The sequence below is a fragment of the Helobdella robusta genome (genome assembly GCF_000326865.2).
Source record: "Helobdella robusta unplaced genomic scaffold HELROscaffold_7, whole genome shotgun sequence".
Lineage (NCBI taxonomy): Eukaryota > Metazoa > Annelida > Clitellata > Rhynchobdellida > Glossiphoniidae > Helobdella > Helobdella robusta.
Genome location: NW_008705398.1, coordinates 3,834,610 through 3,861,557, shown reverse-complemented (window position 1 = coordinate 3,861,557; position 26,948 = coordinate 3,834,610). Strand labels below are relative to the sequence as shown.

General features: G+C 34.9%; 3 protein-coding genes across 3 annotated transcripts; 1 reads left to right on the top strand and 2 right to left on the bottom strand.

The window, feature by feature from the left end:
* Positions 1-5,949: 5,949 nt before the first annotated feature.
* Positions 5,950-8,375, bottom strand: HELRODRAFT_165040 (hypothetical protein; the record flags this gene model as incomplete). Its single annotated transcript, XM_009030940.1, has 2 exons — positions 5,950-6,324; positions 8,337-8,375. 2 exons carry the CDS (start codon positions 8,373-8,375, stop codon positions 5,950-5,952), a joined length of 414 nt encoding a protein of 137 aa, XP_009029188.1.
* Positions 8,376-11,951: 3,576 nt separating this feature from the next.
* HELRODRAFT_165039 (hypothetical protein) lies at positions 11,952-13,109 on the bottom strand (the record flags this gene model as incomplete). The annotated part of the gene is made up of 3 exons (XM_009030939.1): positions 11,952-12,150; positions 12,201-12,590; positions 13,087-13,109. 3 exons carry the CDS (start codon positions 13,107-13,109, stop codon positions 11,952-11,954), a joined length of 612 nt encoding a protein of 203 aa, XP_009029187.1.
* A 2,024-nt stretch (positions 13,110-15,133) lies between these two features.
* On the top strand, positions 15,134-22,864 carry HELRODRAFT_69492 (hypothetical protein; the record flags this gene model as incomplete). Its single annotated transcript, XM_009030587.1, has 5 exons — positions 15,134-15,250; positions 15,498-15,624; positions 21,813-21,917; positions 22,056-22,102; positions 22,661-22,864. 5 exons carry the CDS (start codon positions 15,134-15,136, stop codon positions 22,862-22,864), a joined length of 600 nt encoding a protein of 199 aa, XP_009028835.1.
* Between the last annotated feature and the right edge of the window lie 4,084 nt (positions 22,865-26,948).

Here is a 26,948-nt window from a genome sequence, read left to right as displayed (position 1 = left end):
CTGAAAGCGATTCCGTTCTTCAACGTTATACATGACCTTGATCTCATCATTTTGTGACAGACTGACAAAATTCAAACGCTTGGGGCTACTTCACTTTTGATTTTCTTTAACTTTATCCTGATTTTACAAACAACTGGGTTATTATCACTGCCACAATCAGCTCCAAGTTAACTTTTGCATTGTAAAACAGCATTTCGAAATCATCTAATTATTGTAATGTCATTAATCACATTTCTTACTTTGTCTCCGGGACTCTTCTTTTATTTTATCCTTGGGTGATTGTCAAACCAGGTGTTAGTAATAATTTTATCATTTGTGACACACTATTCAACCAACTTTTCTCCTCTTTCATTTCTTTCACCTATCCCATGAGGACCAACCATGTCATGTATTTTTTCTGAACCAACTTTTGCATTCAAGTAACAGTTTAATAACAATTTTTTGAGATTTACATGTTTTTAAAGCATCATCACAATCACAGTAAAAAGCATCAAGGTCTTCTTCACTGCTTTTAGACGTTGGCCCATAAACTTGAATAACAGCTAGGTTGAAAGGTTTTGAGTGTATTTTGACCAAAAAAACTCTTGCTGACACCGCCCAGAAACCTTCTTAATTTTTAGACATTTTTTTGTCTAATAGTACTAATACTACTAATACTTGTTCTTGTGAATCACCTCCAGAGTAGATAAATTTGCTTTCTTCAAAGTTAAGGACACAGGATTTTTTTCACCGAGTTTCGCTCAAACCTAGAATCTTTTTATTTCTTGTTTCATGTCTTCAAATTTTCCTATACGTGACATAAATTTGGATCTTTTCGTCATCACTGAAACGCGGGCTTTTTCTGATGCCCCAAATGGTACCATGTTTTTTTTAGTATCGAAGAGGCATTTCGTCATAAAATACAAAGTTTATACAAAGGCTACAATGTATAAGGCATAAAGCAATCTTCTCAAAACCCCTTCCATTCCTAATTATATATAAAATTTATGAGTTTTAAAACCTAAGAAAAAAATTTACGTTTACTTATCATCATTTATCATCCTGTCAATTTACTGATCAGGAGACATTTCAAATACTTTCAGTGGAGAATTCAGTACCCACGTCAATCAAATCATCAATTTCAAAATCTTATTATTTATTTGTGGAGATTTTAATGCTCCTAGATCCCGCAAAAGCACTGAGAAACAATTTCAATCAACAATAGAAGTCCTTGGAATTATTCAAAATGTCAAGTCTTGCATACATTCTCATGAAATGTGTTAGACTTTGTAATCTCAAGCGGTTGTAATAAGTACAGAATAAGCAAGGTTTTCTTTTATTTTCTGATCACAATCTAGTAACTTTCAACACCACACTCTACAAGTCTATGCCTTCTGTCATCATTTGTCATCATCGCAATTTTTTTCACTTTACGTCTATCAATTAAAGCTATCGTCGCTTTATTAAAAATAAAATACTTTGACATAAAATTGCACAGCACCGACTATTCAAACTTTCTTGGTAGTTTCGATTGCATAAAGATTGGTTCCCTTAAAAAATGGGTAGAAAACATGCATTCGAAATGAACCCAGAATTACTAAGATTAATAAAATTAAAACATGTTTACTGGAAGCGGCCTACAAGTATGGGCTAAATTTCATTGGATTGTTCAGGTTTAACAAGAGAAAAAGGAGAAAAGTTATCAAAACAAGGTCTGATTGAGATTCCTATAGATTTTAAATCAAATCCTAAATTATTTTAGAAACAGGTAAAAGTTGTCAGACATGTTAAGGATAAGGTTGGTTCATTAATACCTAATGGTAGACATTTTTCTGACAACAAAGAAAGGGCTGAAATTTTGGCAGACTATTTGTCATCCGTTTTCGTGATGATTTGCCGTTTTCAGATGATGGTACATTCAATGTTCCTCCAATCGCAAAAAAGGGTATGTCAAAGTTAATCATTAATGATAAAACAATAATATATACAAAAGAGGGTATGTTTAAGTTAATCATTAATGATACAACAGTCTTCGATAAGCTTGGTAATATCAACCGAAATAAGTTTTCTGGTCCTGATGAAATTAACCCTAGAATTTTGTTTGAAACAAAACTTGAAACATCTAAGTTTTTCAATATTTTAATTTATCCCTAGACAGTGATGTTATTCCAAATGACTGGAATCATCTTTTGTAGTGCCTTCACTCGAAAAGGGTAATAAAAGCTTACCATCAAACTACAGGCCTATTGCATTGGCACCAATTGGTTGCAAGCTAATGGAATCAATTCTGGCTGATCATATAAAAAGTTTTTTTTCAGAGTACAACTCATTCACAAATAGACAATATGGTTTTTTTCCATTTTGTTCCATCACGTTGAAGCTTTTAAAATTTATGGATGAGGTAACTTCTTCAGTTGTGGGTGGCAGGTATGGGTACAGATGTCATTTACATTGATTTGGAAAAGGCCTTTGACACAAATTATCGCTCCAGATTATTAAGTTGCAGAAATGTAAAGTTTATGTCAATATAATAAGATTAATTGAAAGCTTCTTCAACAGAAGATCGTATGGTATTGGTGTAAAAGGCCAGTTGTCGACCGCTAGACTTATCTTTAGTGGAGTTCCTCAGGGTGAAATGCTCAGTTTACTTGTGGTCTTTATTTATGTCAATGACATATACTCAGTCTGCCAAAATATATTTTTTATTAGATGACCACACTAAGATACTAAGATATTCGGTTCGTTATCTGGATCTCATGATGGAGATGTGTTGCAACCACTTAATTTGGTATATCTGCATTATTCGTCTTTTTTTGTTCATGACCTCCATTTTAACCCGCTGTCTCGCCTTGATTACTGTAACTCTTTCATCAGGAGCTCTATCTCCTATAATATGTTTTTTCCAACAAATTCTCAGTAAACTTGCCAAACTTGTCTTTCATCAAGCTCATCATGCGTTTTCTGCCTATATTGGTTACAAATTTGTCAACACATCACATCAAAATTGCAACAATTTTGCAAAATTGCAAAACACTTAACACGTTTCGGACACCATATCTCCATCAATTGTTCATTTTTGATCAACTGTTTATCTTCATAAACATACATTATCTTCGCTTAGTCTCATCAAATTGTCATCAAGTCTCGTCAACAGAAGTTACTCTCATAGTTCACCTTCATTTTGTAATAGGTTGCCTATCAACATTCATACCATTCGAAATATTGAAAAATTGAACCAGAAATTGATCAAAGCTGAAAATGCGGTGATATTTCTTAAGAAATATTTTGTATGATATTGTAAAGTATTTGTACGTTGTACTTGTAAGTCTTCAAGTACAAGTACATTGTTAAAACACACGTACAAGTATTAAGTGTCAGGTATTAGTACTTAAAATTGGTCCTCGAATACAAGTACCAAGTACAGGTACAACATTTACAACAGATATTACAAAAAAGAAAATTAAATTAAATCAACAAAATCTATATCAATAATACATAATCGATAACAACAACCACAAAAAAAAACATCAACAACAATGACAACGTTATTAAAAAAAATCAGAAGACATAAAAAAATCTCTTGTCAGAAAGTTAACCGATAACCGTACTGAAACGCCGTAAATAGTCAAAATAAGAAACAAATAATGTAAATTAATATAGTCAACTAGCTAATTAATTAAATGAGTTATAACATAAAACCAAATTTTTTAATTCAAAATGAAATACAATTTATCTGATGTAAAACAATTTGAACTTAGTGGATAATTTATGACGGTCTTTTATAGGTATATGACTAGTATTACATTCAAACATGCAAAATAATTTTTTACGACAGCCTATTTTAGCCTATTTTGAAATTACCGTTATGCACAAAGATTTATATTTTGTCACTTTTCTATACAATTTTTGATACGCATTTTTTTCCATTTTCAGGAATGTGACCAATGCAAAAGGTATGTTTTAATATATTTAATAATTAATATGTGATCTGTTGTTTATTAATTCAGTAATATCATCATCATGTACGCGTATAGGCGCTCAGCTTTCCAGGATTTGTTCCAGGGTTCTCTGACAAATACACCGAGTTGACTTTTGTCGCATGATCACGCACATTTAATCGTCTTTTCTATTCATCTCTATTCTGGACCAGTTTTGGTTTCAGCCCCTGTGCTCTCATATCCTTTGACAACACTTCCCAATTTTCCCATTTTTCCTCTCAACATTTGCACTTTTGTTCTTATTTTTCTAGGTGCCAGTATCATTTCGCTTATCATTTCAACTTACATCTTTTACAAACAAATTCCTTGCTGTTTTTGAGCTTCCTTTCAAACCACTGCATCGTTTGGGCGTCCATTTATCACATTTTACAAATAGTATAATATATATATATATATATATATCATCTGCTGTCTGCCAGCCCAGGGCGGCAATAACTAGTCACAAACAGCCTCCATCTTCTATCTTTTGTCATTTTTCCGGCTTTTGCGATGTGTGTTTTTTATTTTGAAGTCTTCTTTGATGTTGTCAGTCCGAGTCTTTTTTGAATGACCTATTGTTTTCTTAACCTCCACATAGTTAAATAAGTCCATATATGGTAATTTTTCTAACTTCATCCTGTTCACATGTCTAAACCAAGTTAATCTTCTTTTCCCGATTTTTTCTATTATGTTGCTCCCTTCACCAAGTTTTTTTCTGATGTTGTCGTTTTTTATTTTTTGGATTCTACTTACACCCTCGATCTGTCTCAGACAATTCATTTCGGCTGCTAAAAGTCTGTTTTCATATGTCTTTTTAATTATCCACGTTTCTGATCCATAGATCATCTGTGGAACAATGACAATTTCATATATCTTTCTTTTGGTTGATAAACTTATGTCTTTTGCTTTCCATATATGTTTTAAGCGCCAAGTTGTTTTGTAGAGCTATTCTTATTCTTCTTTTTATGTCTTCCTGGTAACTGGGTGCTTGCCAGATAAAGTTTTCCACTACCTCCAGTACATCAGAATTTAGTTTAATTTGGGGTTTTCTGTTTTTTTGATAGTTGACTGCCATCACCTTTGTTTTTCTGTGTTAATAGTTAATCCAAATTTTTTACTTGCTTTGTTTACTCTTGTGATAAGGTTTTGTAAATTTTTTTCAGTTTCAGTCGGTAATCCAACATCATCTGCAAATTTTAGATTGTTTAGCTTTGTGCCTCCACATTTTACTCCAACGTCTACATTTTTCAGAGCGATTTGGAATACTTTTTCCAGCATGATGATAAATAGTGTTATGGATAGATCTTACTTCCACCTCGATGTTAAACCAGCCTGAAAGTGCATTATCTACTTTCACAACACTTAAATTAAATTAATTTGATATATTGCTTTGATGAGTATTATTAGTTTCTCTTCTATTCCTGCATTTCGCATTGCCTGCCAAAGTCTTTCATGCCATACTGAATCAAAAGCTTGTTTATAATTCATAAAATTGATAAAACAGGTTTTGTTTGCATCAATATACTTTTCCACAATTTTGTCGAATAATTGATCAACAGTGCTTCTGCCTGGACGAAATCCTGCTTGCTCTTTCCTCATAATTTCTTCAACGTAATTCTGCAGTCTTCTCTCAACATTTTAGTGTAGACCTTGCCATGTATGCTCAGTAGTTTTTACAATCTGTTTTGTCTCCTTTCTGTTTATATATAGGAATAATTTATCTTTTCTCCCAGTCTGCAGGTATCATCTCTTGGTGGAATATTATTTGTATTAGTTCATGGAGTGCTTTAATTATTGTTTTCTTTCCCCCTTTAAGCATTTCTGAGCTTGTTTCATCTATACCTAGGCGCCTTATTTTTTTTTAGGTCATTTATGGCTTTTTTTACTCTTCCTCGAGAAAATTTTCTGTTCTTATTTTGTTTCTCATATTTGGAATTTTTTCCAGACTTTTAGTTTCTACTTCCAGTTTGCAAAAGGTTTTTAAAATGTTTTTCTATTTTTTCAGAATTTCTTTGCACTCTGTTATTATCTTCCCATCTCTATCTTTTGTTGTGTATCTTTCAAATCCCTTTATTACAAGATGCAGACCTCCCGTATAATTTAAAGTTCTTACATTCCAGTGTCCTATTTCAATGATTTCTTTCAGTTTTAATCTGTCTCGGTACTCAGTATCTGATTTATCGCTAAGTTCCCAAGTGCCCAAAAACTCAGCGCGGTACGAGCCGGTATGATATTTAGTATCCTTTTTATATATGTCTCTCAAAATTCTTTTGACCTTCCATAGCCATGTTTTCATTGAGCACTGGCTGAGAATTCTCAGTACATCGAGCTGACCAAAGCATATCTTAGCCAGAGTATTGCCAACTGCCTACTCGCCTGCGTTCGAAAATTGGTGCAATCCCAGTCTAAAATTTCTCATCCGCCACCCAGGAGACGCGTCTCAATGATGTTGTACCCCAATCAATCAATCAATCAATCAATCTTCGTTTAGCGTCCAGAGACCCAGTTCTCCCGAGGTAGGACGTTGTTTTCTTTGCCATCAATTTTGTGCGCAAAATTAGAAGATCAGTTGTATGCATTTCATTTAAATTTAGAGCTTTCATGTCTTGCTCGATTGTTTGTGACCAGGACTTCTTTTAACGGCCATTTGGGACGTGTGCCAGGTACTTCAACATCTGTAAGAGAAGTAATGGCACTGTTTCCACTTTGTTTGACATGACCAAACCACCTCAAACGGTGTTGCCGGCATTCGTCCTTTATATCATCTAAACCAGAACGACGCAGGATTTCGGTTGATTTGATGTGGTCCTTCAGACTAATTCGTTGCATTCATCGGAACATTTTCATATCAGTTCGTAGAAGTTGTTGTTCCTGTTTGGATGTCATTTGCCATGTTTCTGCACCATATAACATCACAGATTTATAGTCTTGATCGTAGTGGTAGTGGGATGTCACGCCGCATCAATATAGAGGCAAGGAGATGCCATTTATTCCAGGCTGAACGTATGCGTGCATAAACGGCAGCTTCAGCTGTTCCAGTACAATCCAGAACATCCCATAGATATTGAAACGATGTGACTTTCTTTCTCTTAATTGCTTCCAAAAACATTGCTATTTCGAATTTGTTGTTGTGGATTGATGCAAGCAGGACAAACAAAATTGGACACTTTAGATAAAGTACCAATTATTTTTGAACAACTTTTGTGACACCACTGGTTACACTGCTGACACTTGATTGAATTGTTACCTACACCAGCTTTACAAACTGAACGGGGCCATCGTCCAGTAGCTGTGGATTGGATGGGTTCACCAGTGTTCATTGCTTTGGTTTTGCTGATGTTGACTTTGAATCCATGATCGGCGAGTCTGCTGTTCAAATCTTCAAACATCTGTGCTGCATTCTATTCAGACGTGGCTGTTAAAACAATATTATCAGCATATACTAGATTCCAAATGTCACCAGTGCGTTTTGGTTTTGTGATTTTTTCCATCACAATTATAAATAACAGTGGACTGAGAATCGAGCCTTGGTGAACTCTAACGCCTATGTCAAATGCATCTGTGTTTCCAACCGTTGTGCTGACGGGAGTCTTAGTATTAGTCTTAGTATTCGTATACATTTCCATCACAAGTCGAACAAGATATTCTAATGAGTTGTCGACATAGACTCCACCTGATTGCTTCACGGGGAACACGGTCAAATGCTTTTTCAAGGTCTACAAAAATGTGTGATAGTTGTTGATGCTTTGCGAGGTACTTCTCTTTCAGTTGCCGAAGGATGTGAATTGCATCAATTGTTGATTTCCCCTCTATGCAACCAAATTGATAATTTCCGTTTGTGATGCACGGCGTTAATCTTCTCTCAATGATTTTTTCGACAATTTTTAGGGAATGTTCAATGGATCACCTTTGTCTTTGTTTAGCGGGGCTGTCATGCTTTAGTTCCATTCAATCGGCATTGAGCAATTTCTCCACACATCACGGCAAAGTTGTAGTAACGTTTGGATACCTGCAGTACCAGATGCTTTGATAATGTCATTTGTGAGTCCAGAGGGCCCAGTTGCCTTACCATCCTTCATAGCATTCAGAACTTCTGTAAGCTCCTCTACAGTGGTGTCTGGAATCGGATCTTCGATGGGTGGATCGTCAAAGTTGACATTGATGTGATTTGTTTCATTTAACAGACTGTTGAAATATTCTTTCCACTGTAGCTTGATCTCATACTTTATATGATTCATAAAACGTTTTTTTGGTAATAATATCTTGAAAATAATTTCGCGTTTGATGGTTTTCAGAAATTTATAACATTTTATATTTTTTTAACAAAAATTAATTTTTTGTATTCATTCCAGATTACAGAAAAATAGAGCTTTTTGCTACTTTTGTTATTTTATTCAGCGATTGCCAATGTGTGCTCATTGTGGTTTGTAATATTTTCTGTATTCAAATTTTTATAAATGTTGCCACAGTGGAAGTTCTCTAGAGGGGGCATCGTTGAGGAATGATCAAACTATACTTCTCTTTAACTTTTCAGACTGAACATTAAATTTCAATTATAATATGTATTATAATAAACCTTTTTTTTAATGTATTTATTTCTATCTTATATATTGTTATAACCGCGGGAATGATCGGATTGCGCTATATTATTTATTATTCAATTATTGTTATCTTTGTAATCTTTGGGTTGTAAACCATAGAGTGTAAAAAAAATAGCGTATCTATGATTGTAAAGTTGGTTATAAATATGACTTACTAGCGAGACTTAGTCAGAGAGGTTACAAGCGAAGAGAAAGCGAAGTCGTAAATGTGATTTATGGAGTTATTTTTTTTGGTTTATTGTTTCTATTACTGTTGGTATTCAGATAAACGTTCAACAAAGTTTGCGTTTAAAGCAGTTTTGTTTATCTAGCTGAAATCTTGAACCTACGGAAAAATGAACTCTTGACGATCGTTGGAAGCTACAACATTGGTGTTGGAAATATAGAGATTAGTGAAGTTAAACAAGCGGTGTTGGTAGTTACGAGGTCATGGATTACAACAATATATAATAGGTTTGACTATGGCCCTCAACTTTATACACAATTTATTATGTTTCATCTCTCCACCACTTAAAGTCCTTTAATAAGACTAACTACCAAAAATGAACAGAGATACGATTACTTACCAACAACTGTCAAAACGCTAACAGACAAACACCGTACTTGTCACACCGGCATCAAACCAACATTGTAGCATTACTTGCATCACTGCTGGATTTTTTTCGTTACAGTCTGTTGTTGGATGTTTATTACAGAGTTTCTATTAATAAAGCCTCTGCCATTCTCAAATTACTTATGGTTGTAATATATCACTTTGGTATTTGAGTTTAATATTTCCCTTGTTATTTTTATTTGGTGTGAATCCATTTGATGATTTTTTATTGCACCATTTTGTGCACTGTATGCATTGTTAACCTTCTTGATAAAGTCGTAGTAAATCCGATATATTATGTGTTTCGGTGCCTACAATCACCGATTTTACAATCAAAAGAATATACTAGATGACTGCTCTTCATTATCGAATCTGGTTTAGTATTGCAATTATTTTTAACAAGGGATGAGGATTTGAATTTTTTATGCAGTATGTTGAACGCAACGTACAATCAAGTAAGTAAAAGTGAACTTACTACCGTCACAAACGCCAACAACAATGATTTTAAAAACTACTCAGATATGACCCGACTAAAACATCTCGGATGCATCACCCCCAAAGGTCGGTTATCTGAATGCATCAATCATCAACGCAGGTTTATCAATTATCCAATCTCAATAAATGTGATCTTGCTATTATACAAATACTGACTTTAATTACAAGCCTATTAACAAAGAAAATTTTGGAGCACTATTTTATTAACATGGAAAAGAATACTTACAAATTACGGTGTGATCTAGACACCGGGATCTTTTAAACTATCTGCTGCTTTTTTACCTCCCAAAAATATAGACTTTGGGATAGGCAAATTGGGATGGGATAGGTCAAAGAGGAGATTATCGAGCATCCGCAAGCTATTGATTGGGCTAACTGCCACAGAATGCATAATAGTTTTCAAATCTTCTCTATGCCGTCATCAAACATCAATCAGTGACCCGTCAACAAAGTTCAACAAACATCAGAAGATGTTTTTTACAAATCCTGATAATTGACCTGTCCATGGTGATTTCCCTCTCGTCCGTATCGTATAGTAAAACCTACTACTTTACTCCTCGGCCTACATCCTGTCGAATTAGCCAACTTCAAAACATTATTGCCTGTCAAATCACTTCATTCTAAAAACTCAGTCGAGGTGGCTTCAACTTCATCGGCAAAACCAAAGCAATGATCACTGGTGAACCCATCCAATCCACAGCTACTGGACGATGGCCCTGTTCAGTTTGTAAAGCTGGTGTAGGTAACAATTCAATCAAGTGTTAGCAGTGTAACCAGTGGTATCAAAAAACGTTGTTCAAAAATAATTGGTACTTTATCTAAAGTGTCCAATTTTGTTTGTCCTGCTTGCATCAATCCACAACAACAAATTCGAAATAGCAATGTTTTTGAAGCCATTAAGGTAAAGAAAGTCACATCGTTTCAATATCTAGGGGATGTTCTAGATTGTACTGGAAGAATTGAAGCTGCCGTTCGAGCACGCATACGTGCAGCCTGGAAAAAATGGCATCTCCTTGACTCTATATTGATGCGGCATGACATCCCACTACCACTACGATCAAGACTTTATAAATTTGTGATACGTCCGGTGTTGTTATATGGTGCAGAAACATGGCAACCTCAATTGAACAACAACTTCAACGAACCGACACGAAAATGCTTCGATGGATGCAACGAATTAGTCTGAAGGACCACATCATATTTACCGAAATCTTGCATCGTGCTGGTTTAGATGATATAAGGACGAATGCCAGCAACACTGTCTGCGTTGGTTTGGTCATGTCAAACAAAGTGGAAACAGTGCCATAATTTCTCTTGCAGATGTTGAAGTACCTGGCACACGTCCTAAAGGCCGTCCAAAGAAGTCCTGGTCGCAAACAATTAAGCAAGACATGAAAGCTCTAAATTTAAATGAAATGGATACAACTGACCGTCTAATTTGGCGTAAAAAGTTGATGGCAAAAAAAACAACGTCCTACTTCGGGAAACTGGGTCTCTGGACTGTAAACGAAAATTGATTGATTGATTGCATCCGTAAGCTCCTCAGCTGGTATGCCCTGAATCGGTCCTCCCACCGGAAGTGCATCAAAGTCCACTCCAATAGAGATTGTTGCATTCAATAACTGATCGATGTAATCTTTCTAGTGATTCTTCACTTCATTCTGCAAGGTTATTATGGTGCCTTTATTATTCTTTATACATGTGGCACCAACTATATCCTTTTTCAGTCTTTTGGCCTGATTTGCTATTCGGTAGAATGACCGAATTTGTCCGCCTTTACTTCCAGACAGCCATACCTTGCATTGATTTGCACGAACTATTGAACCTAACATTTTTGTGTTCTTTGATCGATATGTCTTTCGATCTTCATCAGTCTTCGTCTTCTGCCATTGTTTGAAAGCTGCTTTCTTACTGGCAATAGCATTTTGCACCGTCTTGTTCCACCACGAAGTTTCGCGGTTGTGCTGGCGTTTTGGTCCAGATTTTCCACATACAGCTGTTGCAGCGTTCACTAGGGTGTCCTAAAAATATTTTCAGGTTATGTCTACCTTCTCCAGACGATCCAGCTCTGCCGATACCAACTCTTCGAATTTCTCTCTAAACATGGGTTTCTTCAGTTTCCATGTCTTTATTCTAGTAGGCATTCGATTAATCATAGGGCGTGATCGTTCCATGATCATATCGGCCATCAGCAATCGATGTTTAGGGGTGCATGCTTCGCCTAGAATGACTTTTGTATTCCTGAATAGTCGTGTGTGTTGTTGTCTAACGAAAATAAAGTTAATTTGTGGGCATGACATCCCGCTTTTATATGTGATCAAATGTTCTACCCATTTGCTTTATCTCCAACATGGCCGTTGAGTCACCACATATCAATGGTATCTCTGATGATGGTGTTTTCCTGACGGCATCTGAGAGTGTGTTCCAGAAGTCATTTTTGGCGACTTCAGATTCACCGGTCTGTGGTGCATATGCAGAGAAAACAGTCAGAACCTGTTTTCCCATTCTGAGTTTAATCAGCATTAGACGTGAACTGATTCGAACTACCTCCAGTACATTTTTGCCAGTGATTCCCGTATGATGATTCCAATTCTATTTTGATCTGTCTTTTGCCCATTCCAGAACAACTTGTAACTCCCAATGAGAGAGACACCATTTGATGTCCATCTTGTTTCCTGCAGAGAACAGATGTCAACCTTTCGCTTTTCCAGCATGTCGATGATCTCCATGGAGCGTCCAGTAAGCGATCCAGTATTTAAAGTGCCAAGTCTGATATTCCAAGAGGGGACACCCGATTTTTCGCAACATCCCTCCACTGTTGCGTACTTCCTGGATATTGTCACCCCTTGACCATTTAAGGTCTTCCAGGGAATAGGAAATTTTTTTTTTTTTTGTGATGACAAATAAACTGTTAAAATTAACGACAGTAAATAGTGACCAATTTTGCTATTGTGATTTTTTTGTAATTTAATAAATAATAATTGTGTCAAATAAATGTGTTTCTGTAAAATGTTCTTTACCCTAATTCCATCACGCGAAGGAAGAAAACAAAATAGTTATACAAATGTGAAGCTACAAGTCAAAACTTACATGTTGAAATAATTAGAAAAAAAGAAAATTTAAGAGAAAAAATAACTATCCATCGCGTATAATAAAATTTGTGAGTGTGTGTGTGTGCGTGATTCTTGTTGCAGTCAAAACGAGTTCAAATTAGACGTAATTAAGTCACCGATGATCAGTCAGTTGGAGTGCCCAGTTACGCAATGGAATGGCGTGCTCGCGTCCGTATGTAATGTGTACGTGTACGTTAGGGTGGGTCGAATTTTTTTATCTTTCCTGTACATGAACAAAAAGTTGTCTTGGCATCAGTACAGTATGAAAATAATATTTAAAGATTTTTTATGAAACGTTTAGGGGTCCCAACTTTTGATTAAAGTCTTACCTTATTTGGTGTATTTTAACCATTTCCTTGGTACAATCTAAATATGTACCAACTATAAATCATTGACTAAAATGCATTGGCAAATGGCTTAGCACCTAACTACAAGTGCTAAAAAAGAAATGGAGTAAATTTTATAACGTTATTTACATGTGACGTCACCAACATTAGCAACAAACCATGTGCTGGATTTTTTTAGAAACAAGCAAAATATCTAATATATTATTTTGTAATTTTATTTTCTTCTTTGCAATAATAGATCTATAGTAAAATTCAAGTAGGCTAATATAGATGTATACTACAGTAGGCTATAGTCTAGACTGTAGATAAATCACTTCATTTAACATGTAGGCCTATTTATGAGAGGGCTAAAACATATTATAGTGTGTATAAATATTGAAATATTTATTGACTAAATTCTTATGAAAAATTGTTTTAACAGCTTTTATTTATTGTAAACATAACTTGTTGTAGTTTTTTTTATTATTTTAGACAAATTATATTAAATATGGATAGTATGTGTACACGAAGTGCAACTAAACATCCATTGTTTGGACAGTTAGTTGATCTTCCTGAAAATCAAATCCCATCATATGAAGACGCTATTAAGGCGTTCTATTATAATCAGAAAACAGTATTAGAAATTAGCTTGCAAGAAAGATATTCAATTTTAGCAGACAGAGTGAAAAGTGTTTATTCAAAAGCAAGTATTCCTACAATAGAAGTGAATAGCACAATCATTAGGATTAGAAGACTTATGGATAAAGTACATACACTTGAAAAATATTCAGATGCAAAAAGAACATCAGACACGTTCACTGAGAAGTTGAATTCTTTTAAGCAGTTATTTGACATTTGTACCTGCAAATGCTTTGATTCGGGCATTAGAGATAGGAACTTATGTACGTGCCCATTGCCAAATAAAATTCCATTGATAGAGTGAGATTTCTGGGTTGATCAGAAAACTGTTAGAAATATGATAATTGGTGGAGTAGATAAAGAAACGACAGCAACACTGGAAAAGAGACAAAAACGCAAATTGAACTTGATGCATTAGATCAGGCTGTGGTTCGTCCTGTTCTCGAAAATAACTGCTACTTTGCGCATGCTGAAAACATTCTCTTAGCTGCAGTTAGTGATAGTGATATGGAAATTCGTCGTTTTTCAGTAGAACAAATAATAAGAGCAAGAGAGAAGCAGACTAATTGTAACATACCAGTTCGCGTCTTTGATAAGAAGGATATAACATTAAATCTGGCTGCGACATCGTTCATTAACATGATTGACTGGGACCAGAGTAATGTTACGTCTCCTCCGATGCTATCACACCTTTCAAATGATCAACTTACACACATCCAATACTACTGCCCGATGTTCCATGTCATTCACAGGCAGTAGAGAGAACAATTAAAGACGTTAGCGCTGCCAGCTGTAAAGTTTATGGGAGAAAGTCCCGTCATGGCATGGTGTTACTGAGTAAGAAATCCAGATTAGAGATACCAAAAATAGACAGCAAGAAAGATTTTATTAACAGTTAGGTTAAACAACTTTGTATTGTTGCTGTTTAACATTGATTCGTTACAGTTTACATTCTTTTTAATTTGTAATACATTGCAATACATTACACTAACAGTGGGTATTTTTGTAGTCTTTCAGTCAGAGTTGGGACCTGTAGACACTGTCCGTAAAATAAAAAGTGAGGTTTTTTCAAACGAGTACATCAAAAAGCAACTTTTTAGACATGTACAGGATCTCCAACTTAATATTTTGTATATTTCGACTCACCTTAGTGTACGTGCGTCGTGTGGTGTGGACAGTACAGCCTTTTGTTACGCAAGTTTAACTACATGTATAGAATAGCATGTAAGCAACTTTGCGTTTGACAGAGCTGCATTGTAAAAAAATGCGCTTGGTTCAAACTTTTTTACGTAAATTATATTTTAGTTGATATTCTCAACACCATTACCATGCTTACATGCGCCTTAGCTGTTATCTTTTTCTCATTAGTCTTGTCTGTCATACTCGGTTTAAGATAAAACATTAATTGTGTATGATAACGTATTTTTGGAAAACGTTGTTTTATTCAGGAAAAACTAAATGCATGAGTAAAGTTGGAGATTGCGTTGTCAAACACCCTGGTCAGTTTGCCACCGGATTGAGACTTGTGGTATATTTAAATTATTTTAGCTTTTCTTTAATATTACACAATAGATAAATCTATTTTGTATCATTTAAATATGTGTTTTTGAGTTCACTGCCTTGTTTGCGAGCATGTATATATGCTTTTGTTAAACTTCCATTAAATGTAGCATATTAATTGATAAGATTTGTTTTTATTTTAATTCGCATGAAAAGCATTAATAAGTCAGCTCGTTTTTCTTTTCAAATATATTAAATTCTCATTAAAAACTCAGGGTGCCATATGTGATTACTGTGAAGCATGGGTATGTCACAGTAAAAAATGCTTACAAACTCATGCCTGTTTGTGTGCTCTTCAAGAATCGACATGTGTTGAGTGTAATAGAACTGTGTGGGATCATGGTTAGTTTTATAAAAAATACTATCAGATGTCATATTGTCAATTTTTAACTATCTTGATGTTATCCTAAGTTTTCTTTTCTTTTTGTGATGTAACCGTTGTTTTGACACTTGTATGTTCCATATTTTTTGACCATATACGTTTGTAGTTTTTGTTATTTTTTCAATTTTCACCAAAAAAGTTATCAATTGCCGATATAAAGGCAGTCAGGGAATCTGCATTAATGGCAACCAATGGCAGCATCTTCCAATCATCCACTACTCTGTTCGAGAAGTAGAATTTATAACAGTTTCTGTGACGAATAGTTGTAGTTAACTTGAAGTTGTGCCCTCTTGTACGATCGTCATTAGCGATAAATAAAGGCCAACATCAACTGAAATCTCCTCGTGTATTATCCTATATACTAAGATAAGGTGGGCTCTTCCGCGTCTGAAGGAAAGAGAGAGCAACTCGAGTTTTTTCAGTCGATCATTGTATGACTTATTTCAGATGAACTTTATCAGAAATAAAACAGTGCTGGCAATCACTTGTGTGTATTGTATTGCTGTGATCAATCACTCGTTTTTTCAATCGTTAAAATCGTTAGAATACAGCACACTAACTTATCGACAGGTAAATAACGGCAATAATTAAGCTTCTCTCATCAGACTAATTATATTGAGTTCTTCTAGCCCTGGCGTTCTTTACTGCAGTTGGTTTGAAAATCTTACTTCTGTCACCAGTGTGTAATCTCCTGAAGTTCCCAGTGTTGTAACCTTTTCGACCTCGTAACTACCAACACTGATGTTATAGCTTCAATACTCGTTATATCTCTAACACCGTGTTGTAGCTTTCAACAATAGTCAAGAATTCTTTTATCCGCAGGTTTAAGATTTTCGATAGATGAACACAACCACTTTAAACGCAAACTAAGTTGAACGTTTATTTAATACCAGCAGTAATAGAAACAATAAATTAATCCAAATAACTATTAGTTTTTATCTCGACCTCACCTCTGTAACAATATAAACACTAAACTATTCCAAGTAACTACATAAATCACAATTAAAACTTCGCATCAATCCTCGCTTGAAACCTGTCTGGAAATATTACTCCGCAGGACCTTATATAGCCTCTACGGTAGATTTTTACAATCAAAAGATTACAATTATAGCAAAGATAACGAATAATGAAGACAAAAAATAATTTGACCATTGTAGCGGTTATAACTGTATATTTTATTAACTAATTTTATTACAGCTTTGAACGTAAAAAATAAGCACTAAAAACCGATTCTATGGCATTAGAAAAACAACGTAAAATGTTTGAAAGCATGTAGAAGTATTATTTTGAACAAAACACAACAACTATTTATTTAGACTCGAGTCTGACAAAATTGAACTCGGACTCTCGAGAATTTCGATGTTTTCTAAGTCCTTACTAAGGATAAACGGGTTTGCAATATTTTTTTTAAATATATAGAATGAATCCATAAAAAGCTCTTGATAAAAATTGATTGTACAACATAATTAAGTTTTATGTGTTGTGTTGATTGAAGAGTTGAAACACAAACTAAATAGAAAACAATAAGCGTAATGTACGTATACTAATTTATTACGTTAAATAAATTTAACGTTCTATAACCAAACGAATTGAAATGAATTGAACGAACTAAAAAGCATGTCACAGTAAAAGTCACATTGTACATTAATTATCGCCCAAAAACAAATAGAATAAATAGTGATGTGCCCTGCACATAACACCTCCCTAACAAGCTAAATTTTGTGGACAAACTTATGACGTATACGTTCCGATCTTCTAGGGAGAGATATCGGGTCGAAAAGCACTTGACTACTTTCAGGCGTGGTAAATTTGACGATTGAATGCCTTGAATCAAATTGGTTCTGGGTCCCAGTGATTTTCCCTGGGTCGCCATCTTGGTTGGCACCGTATCTAGGACGGATTTGCTCTACGTGTCGTTTCCATAGAAGACCATGTGGGATCGATTTTACCAATATGTGTCTTCGACCTAATCATCGAACAACTATTGCAGGAACCCATCTGGCTTGGCGATCTCTTCTTGGGCCATAGTACTTGACATAACACGGTTGACCTATCGAAATCAAACATTTCACCTTATTATAGTTTTCTTCCCTCTTTTCCCTTTTAAAATTGGTCGGAGAATATCAATTTTAGTTCGTATTTGCCTGCCATGCAGTAATTGACTTGGCGAAAGACCGGTTGAAAAAGGAGTTCTTCTGTATTGCATGAAGAACTCTCGTAAAGCAGCTTCGGTCGGCAATGTTGATTTTGCCATAGACCTTTTGAAAGTTTGAACGAACCTCTCTGCCTGACCATAAGTCGCCGGGTGGTATGGGGCGCCTGTAAGGTGCTGAATCCCCCTCTCTTTTAAATAGAGTTGAAATTCTTCACAAGTGAAAGTTGCAGCATTATCAGTTATTATTGCGAGCGGGTATCCGAAATGTGTAAACTCCTGTTCTAGCAAGTCAATAGTTGACGATGCCGTAATTTTTTCGCTGGATGGATGCTAGGGTATTTAGAAAAAGCATCCACGATCACGAGCCAATTGGTTCCCATAAAGTTTATGGCATGGTCAATGTGTAATCTACCCCAAGGTCTATCCGGAACAGGCCAAGGTTCGTTGGTCGCTTTATGAGCATTGTTCTGATGTTCTTGACCTTGACATGATGAACATTCTCTGCACAATCTTTCGATGCCTCTGTCCATGTTTGACCAATAAATCGCTGATCGTGCCAGTTGCTTCATTCGTTGCATGCCAAAGTGTCCCAGATGTAAAAGTTTGAGGGCTTTTTTTAAAAGATTCTGGGATTACCACTCTGTTTCCCATCGGTAAACAGCCTCCTACCTGACTCAAGGAATTTTTTAATTTCATAAAATGTAGAATTTCCTTGCTTGAAATTTCTCTTGGCCAGCCTTTCTGAAGGAATTTACTGACAAAAAATATTCGGATCCTTTTGCGATTCATTCTCAAACAACTGTGGATCTAAATGCAACATTTTCTGGCTGACTGAGCAAATTGTACACACCTTTGAAAAATCCAGTTGCTCCTCTGCAGCATCAAATTTTGGATCTTCACCCATTTTTGTGTTCTGGAGTCTTCCTGTATTTAATCGTGTAGTCATATTGTTGTAAAATTAGAGCCCTTCTTGTCAGTCGGTTTAATGCCAATTTAGGAGTGGCTTTCGTCGGGTCGAATAAAGCCAGAAGTGGCCTGTGATCCGTCACAATTTTGAACTTTCTTCCAAACAGGTATGAATGGAATTTTTTACGGCAAAAATAATTGCACGTGCTTCCTTATGAATCTGGCTGTAATTTCTCTGAGCACTTGAAAGTGTCTTTGAAACATTGAAAACAGGACGTTCTGATCTATCTGGGAATCTATGGAATAGAACGACACCAATACCCACTTCTGAAGCATCACATGCTATTCCCACTGGTAATGATTTGTCGAAATGCGATAACATCACACTTGAAAGTATCATTCTCTTTAAACCTTGAAATGAATTTTCTTGATCCAATGTCCATTTCCACAATTCATTCTTTCTTGTCAGACGATATAATGGTTCCGCAACGCTAGACAAACCTGGAAGGAACTTTTTGTAAAATTGAACAGATCAAAGAAATGATTTTAATGTTGAAACATTTTCTGGTCGGGGCATTGAAACTACGGCATCAATTTTTTTACCTGGGCCTATCCCCTTATGAGAAATAGTATGACCCAAGTACTCAACAGATTGTCTGGCAAATGAACATTTATGGCGATTGCAATAAAGACCCTTTTCTTGGAGACGCTGAAATAGTTTTCTCAAACTTTGGATGTGTTCATCTGCTGATTTTCCACCAATCAAAATGTCATCCAAGTAAACCACAACATTTGGAAGATCATTAGTGAGTCCATCCATGATTTCCTGGAAATATGCTGGAGCCGATAATATACCAAAAAGTAAACGTTTTTGAAGAAACACTCCACGATGTGTGCTTAAAGCAAGATGTTTCTGGCTTTCTTTTGAAAGATGAATCTGATTGTATGCATCGGCCAGATCGATTTTAGAGTAATACAAACTTTCGGCTAATTTTCTCATGAGGTCTTCAGGCAAAGGCATTTGGTATCTGTGAAACTCGAATTGAGGATTAACTGTCACTGAGTAATCACCACATATTCGTAGATTGGTTTTGGAGTTTGTGTCTTTCTTAATTATTGGGACTACAGGAGTTCCTCAGTCATTGAAATCAGTGGGGCTCCAAATTCTTCGTCTCACACAATCTTCCAGAGCTTCATCTACTTTGTCTTGTATTGCAAAAGGAACAGTTCGTGGTTTTCCGAAAACTGGTGTTGTATTTTCTCGTTATTTGATGTCCAATTCAACATTCTTTAGACAACCGAGACTAGGATAAAAAATCTCTTTGAATTCCAGACATAGCTTTTCACAATCGTTTGTCAACTTTGAAAAGTTTGGGCATGAAATTGTATTTATCTGGTCTCTCAACATCTTGTTGATATCTATTTCGAAATCTTTAATTGATTTTCGACCGATTAAATTTAAACCCTGAATGTCTGTTACGTTAATTTTATAGGTTTCCAGTCTAAACTATTTGTAATCGTGGCAACTACTGAGCAAGCACCTCTGACTGGGATTTTATTGTCAGTTGCTGAACGATACTGAGAACTCACCGGAACCAAAGAAGGTGAACCTAAATCTTCCCAGACGCTGACATCGCAAAAATTTTCTCTGGCACCACTGTCCACTTCAAAAGTTTTGTTGAAGTTCTTAAAATGTAGCTCTAGCTGCAGTTGATCATCATCTTTAATAGTTTTTATGGTTAAGACGTTTCTTTTGAATTTTGCAGCGAAACACATTGGCTTTAGGTGACCCATTTTATTGCAGTATGAGCATTTCATCCATTTAAAGGCTGAGGCCTAGTGGCCATGTTTTCCACATCTGTGGCATGACGAATTGGAATTTGGATGGAACTTTCCAAAATTTCTACCTGGTTTGAAAGTCCCTTTTGGATCTTTCATCATCCCTTTTGCATGAACCCCCGTGTTACCTCTGGAATGTACCAGCAGAACCGGATCACTGTGAGATGTACCCCCCCATAGACCGTGTCTTTAGCTACTGTTGCTGCACTTTCAATTTCCGCAATTTCGATAGCTTTGGAAAAAGAAAGCTGAGCTTCTGGAATCTTGAAAAGAGCTTTCAAAATTGCTTCATTTTGAATGTTGCAAATGAAATTTGTCCTCAACGCTTCATCTAATGGGTTTCCAATATTAAGAAAATCACATGTAGCTGCAGACTGTAGAATTCGGTTTGCTAATTCTTAAACTGATTCGCCCGGTTTTTTTTGCAGTTTGTCCAAAATTTGTAGCGTTCCCTAATCAGAAAAGTTGTAGGGTTGAAAGCTGAATTCATATATTTGACCGTCTCCTTGAAATCCAATGAGTTTACATCACGAGGTGGAGACATTTGTTTTGAAACCGTCTCCAGGGTTTTATATATGTCCGAACTCTGATTTGTAAGAAATACCTGAGCTGCCTTTTGCTTCGAGACTGAATTGGCCAGTAAGAAAGTCTCAAACCTTTTGATGTAGTCTTTGAACAACTCCTTTTCGGGCTGGAATGATTCGAATATCGGTACTGGCGTGGCTTGAAAAGATTGCAATATCTTCGCCATTTCTAACTGTTGCTACGACATCATTTCAGCAAACATCTTCATCATCTCCTTCATTTCCGCCATTCTGCTAATTAGTATTCACCGTAAATCAGGGAATATCTGTCGACTGCGCCACTGTTGTGTTTCGTTGTTTTGAAGAGTTGAAACACAAACTAAATAGAAAACAATAAGCGTAATGTACGTATACTAATTTATTACGTAAAATAAATATAACGTTCTACAACCAAACGAATTGAACGAACTAAAAAGCATGTCACAGTAAAAGTCACATTGTACATTAATTATCGCCCAAAAATAAATATAACAAATAGTGATGTACCCTGCACATAACAGTATGGGTGTTTCCGTTAACTTTTGAATTAGTCGCATGCTCTGAAGTCGTTGTTGTTGAAAATAAGTTTAGTATGCCATAATAATTATTTGTAGGTAATAAACAAAAAAAAATATAATTTATCTATTTATTTATTTATTCGCTTTTAAAAATTTCTGTTTATCAGGTGGACGAGTTTTCAAATGTTGCTTCTGTAATGATTTTTTGTGCGAAGATGATCAATTTGAGCATCAGGCCAACTGTCAAAAGCTTGACTCTGAATCCTATAAATGTAATATATTTTTGAATCCTATAAATGTATAATGTTTTTTGATATCTGGAACATAATACAAAAAAAAAATAAATATGACGATAGTCATAATAACAGCAATATCGCTCTTATATATTAATGTTTAATTAATACAAACAGGTATGTCATGTAATAAGTTAGGACAATTTTCTTGTTTGAAATGCAAGGTTAGTTTTTCACTACCGTATGATTTACATTTCACAACGTCATCTTACACATGGTTTAATAATATTTTTTTATTGAGGATTTTGGGTCTTGATGCTTTTACATATATGCACATGTATTTCTTTGTATTCTGTAGGATTACAGAAAAGTTTTAACCGGTTCACATTTTCACTGATTTTTACACATTTTTATAAGCATCTAAAACTTACCGGAAACTTGTCCCGTTTTTTCATGCATAATTTTATGTGGAAAAAGCACGTTTTAGTATCATTAAATTTGTTTTAACTTTTTCAAGCTTTTTTTACATCAAAGTTAATAATAGTCTCACTTGATGGCAAAGCGGTACAAACATTATTTTCGCAAACGCACTCGTTTTGTCTCATTGATACGCTCAAAACGCTTAGAAACGAAAACGTGGATGTTCATGATTATCTGATGTATTATATATGTATGTATCTGTTCATGAGTTATTATTTCCTGGTTTTGTTTAATTTTCCTCAATCACAGTTTTTATTATTTTGCCGATTCGATAGTAATTTTAAATGAATATTTTTGTACAGATATGTTTTTGTGATGATCATGTAAAAAGAAAAGGAATCAAATATGTAAAATGCCAAGCAATACCTTGCCCAAAATGCAGTCACCCAACATCGGAAACAAAAGATTTCAGCATATCGAGTTTGTTCAAATATCTTTTTTTATTTGTTATCATAGTAATTACCAGAATTATTCTTCTGATCAGTATCGTTATTAACATTTGTTAGCTCAACTCAAATTCAAGACTGGCTCGAGTGTTATTTTCGGCTTGTTGTAGTGGCATGTTTGCACACTTTGATGATTAATTATATCTTTCCAACTTTTTTGCAACTTCAAAGATTTCATCTAGTCTGTAGCGCATGAGTCCCGATATATGAAACAATATATTCCAAAATCAATATTAGCCGAGTTTTATCGATTATTTAATATGGCTTTTTCCAGATTATTTAAACCGGCTAAGCTACAAATTTTACCAAAAAACCTCCCCGAGATATTTATATTTTTAAACTACGTATATAAATTGACCTCGTATCGTTCTTGCTTTCCAATATATGTATCTTCACGTCATCACTTCATTATTTCTTATTGGTCACTGCGTGATGTTGATGAATCTCAAGCCATCCACATCTTTCCGGTTGTGCATTGATTCCAAATGCTCAAATATAATCACGAGGAATAATTTATGGTCACAGTATGTTACAGTTAGAGAGTTATATTCAGGCTGTGCATTGATTCCAAATGCTCAGATATAATCACAAGAAATAATTCATGGTCACAGTATGTTGCAGTTATATTTATATATATTAGAACCACAGCCATCTAAGAATTGCTGAAGCGATCTTCATTGATCTAAGAAAACTGCAAGTCAACAAGCAGCAAAGAATTGAAACAGCATTACCGACCAGAAGAATATTATTAAAAGACTTTATAAGCAAAGGAAATGAACAGGACAGACTCGCCGATCATGGATTCAAAGTCAACATCAGCAAAACCAAAGCAATAAACACTACTGAACCCATCCAATCTGTAGCTACTGGATGATAGGCCCAGTTCAGTTTGTAAAGGTAACAATTAAATCAAATGTCAGCAGTGTAACCAGTGGTGTCAAAAACGTTTTCAAAAATAATTGGTACTTTATCTAAAGTGTCCAATTTTGTTTGTCCTGCTTGCATCAATCCACAACAAAAAATTGGAAATAGCAATGTTTTTGAAGCCATTAAGGTAGAGAAAGTCACATCGTTTTAATATTTAGAAGATGTTCTGAATTGTACTGGAACAGCTGAAGCAGCCGTTCGAGCACGCATACGTGCAGCCTGGAATAAATGGCATCTCCTTGCCTCTATATTGATGCGACGTGACATCCCACTACAACTACGATCAAGACTTTATAAATTTGTGATACGTCCGGTGTTGTTATATGGTGCAGAAACATAACCAATGACAACCAAACTGGAACAACAACTTCAACGAACCGACTTGAAAAGGCTCCGATGGATGCAACGAATTAGTCTGAAGGACCACATCAAATCTACCGAAATCCTTCGTCGTGCTGGTTTAGATGATATAAAGGACGAATGCCGGCAACACCGTCTGCGGTGGTTTGGTCATGTCAAACGAAGTGGAAACGGTGTCATAACTTCTCTTGCAGATGTTGAAGTACCTGGCACACGTCCCAAAGGCCGTCCAAAGAAGTCCTGGTCGCAAACAATCAAGCAAGACATGAAAGCTCTAAATTTAAATGAAATGGATACAACTGATCGTTTAATTTGGCAAAAAAAACAACGTCCTACCTCGGGAAACCGGGTCTCTGGACGCAAAACGAAGATTGATTGATTGATATATATATATATATATATATATATATATATATATATATATATATATATATATATATATATTGCAATATATATATATTACACAAAACTATTATTGACTAGCCTTTTGATTTAATGATATAGCCAGACGACCAATTTCACAAAAATATCCGCCTTTTAATGGGTATATGTAGTATTTATTAAACTATCAATAACTTAGTCTAGTTAACGTACCGAATGACTACAGTTCAACCGTTACACAGTTCTTTTTTTCCATCCATCTAAACCATCTAATTCTAATATTAATAATAATTGTTTTTTTTCTAATTCTATTTTTTAGTTTTTTTTATTTTTTAAACGCAAGGTAACGCAAAACTGCTTATATGTTACTCCATATTTGTAATTAAATTTTTGTGCCACAAAGACTGTACACTATCCACGTCACACCACACGATTCACATAAACATTGTATCATACGCGTACCTTTTGAGTTTTGGACAGACAGTATCCGAACCATGCCATCGCGTAATAGCACTTACACGTTACACTTCTACCGACTGAGCTTACTATGTAACCATAGTAACTCTTTATATGTGAATTTGAGTCCATATAGTTTTGTCAGGTTATCAACAAAAACTTCCGACCTTTTAAATTCTAATGTACTAAGTTTTTACCTTTCAAAATGACAAGATAATTTTTTAATTTATATTTTCTCCATCTCTCTGGTCCATCATTATTACTAACGTTTCTTCAAAACAGCAGAATCAGTACTGTCTCTAACCCGACCTCTGCTGCATCTAAACATTTACCATTATATGTTTTTAAGCCTTCTTTACAGCCATTAAACTTTATTTCGTTTCTGGATTCTGGAAGACAAGGGTTATATATCTTTTAAGTTCACGTTCACTCAAGATATTTTTAATTTAATCAATGTTGGGTAAATAAATTTAGCATTGTTTGGTCAAGCAAATAATTTTCATCTCTCAATAATTTTAAGTTCATTGATTCATTTGTTTATTTATTTGTTTATTAAAATTTGAAAGTTATTGATACATTTACCAGTATTTTTTGTCTTCATAGCTAAAACTATCTCATTTGGAAAACAAAAATTTATTGGCGATGAAGATGACGACTATGATTACGAGCCAGATTTTAGAGATGATAGCCAGAATGAATGTGAAGAAAACGATTACGGTTATTTTTTTTTTTAATATCACTTTTCATGAGTAAGCTTTTTCGTCAACAGAAGAAACAAAAAAAATTTTTTTAATCGAAAAAGATAACTGAAATTTTTCTACAACTAATAAAGGTAGGATGGAAAAATTCAGAAAAATAACTTCAGTGCTGTGTTCCTAGTTCATTGGGCCTGAACAGTTAGGTATATAAAGCATGTGTAAGAAGTTTCCTGTTGTATGGGTGGGAAACTTGAGTATGGCGGCTGAAAACTTAAGAGGGCTTGAGAGAACAGAAATGCAGAAATAGGAGTATCCTTGAGGAATGGTTTGAGTAATGAGGTAATAAAAAAAGATTTAGGGATAAATGAGTTTTCAGATGTAATTTAAGGTATTAGAATGAGATGGTTCAGCCAAGGGAAGAGAAATTAAAATGACTGGATGAAGAAATGTATAACTATTATAACTGGCGTTTTAAGGAAAAGTGGCTGACTCAAGCACACCTGGAAAGAAGTGTTGTTAAAGGAAATGAGGGCACTGGCCCAGAATAGAAAAGAATGGAAAAGATGATTAAATGTGTGTTATGCGATAGGACCAACCCTTGTAACGATGATGATAATGATGGAGGATCATCGTTGTCATCATCATTATCATCTACGTTTATAGTTACTCAACTTTAGAGGCGAGCCGTCCAGTTTTCGTTCCAGGGTCTGTTGACTGAAGCCTATGGTTTGCCTTGTCACATGATTACTGTCTTTTCCGTTTTTCTCTATTCTTGGCCAGTTTTACACAAACACATAAATATATATGTGTTTGTGTGTGTATATATAATTCATATATATATATATATGTATATATATATATATATATATATATATACATATATATATATATATATATATATATATACATATTGAAAGGAGACCATATTTTAACACCAGTAATAGAATTCATACAATACTCTGTGTGTGTATGTGTGTGTGTGTGTGTGGATATATATATATATTGGTAATAGACCATAATTTTCACAATATTCTATAAATTCTACCGAATGTTTGGCGTTAATATGTTTGTAGTTCGTTTTTTCGATTTTTCTCACTAAAGTTTTTTGGTGAACGTTTAGTTTATTAAAATTCAAAATAAACTTATTTTTCGAATTCATGCTGCAAATAAGGCTATATTTCGATTCCGAATGAATCATCGTCAGTGCTCCTTGTTGTATATATAGGGAAATATTGACTTTGTCAAGATTAACTTTGACGTTGTAAAAATTATGCGCATCAAATGCGCATCAAATTCTAATTCACCTAATTCGCATCAAAGTC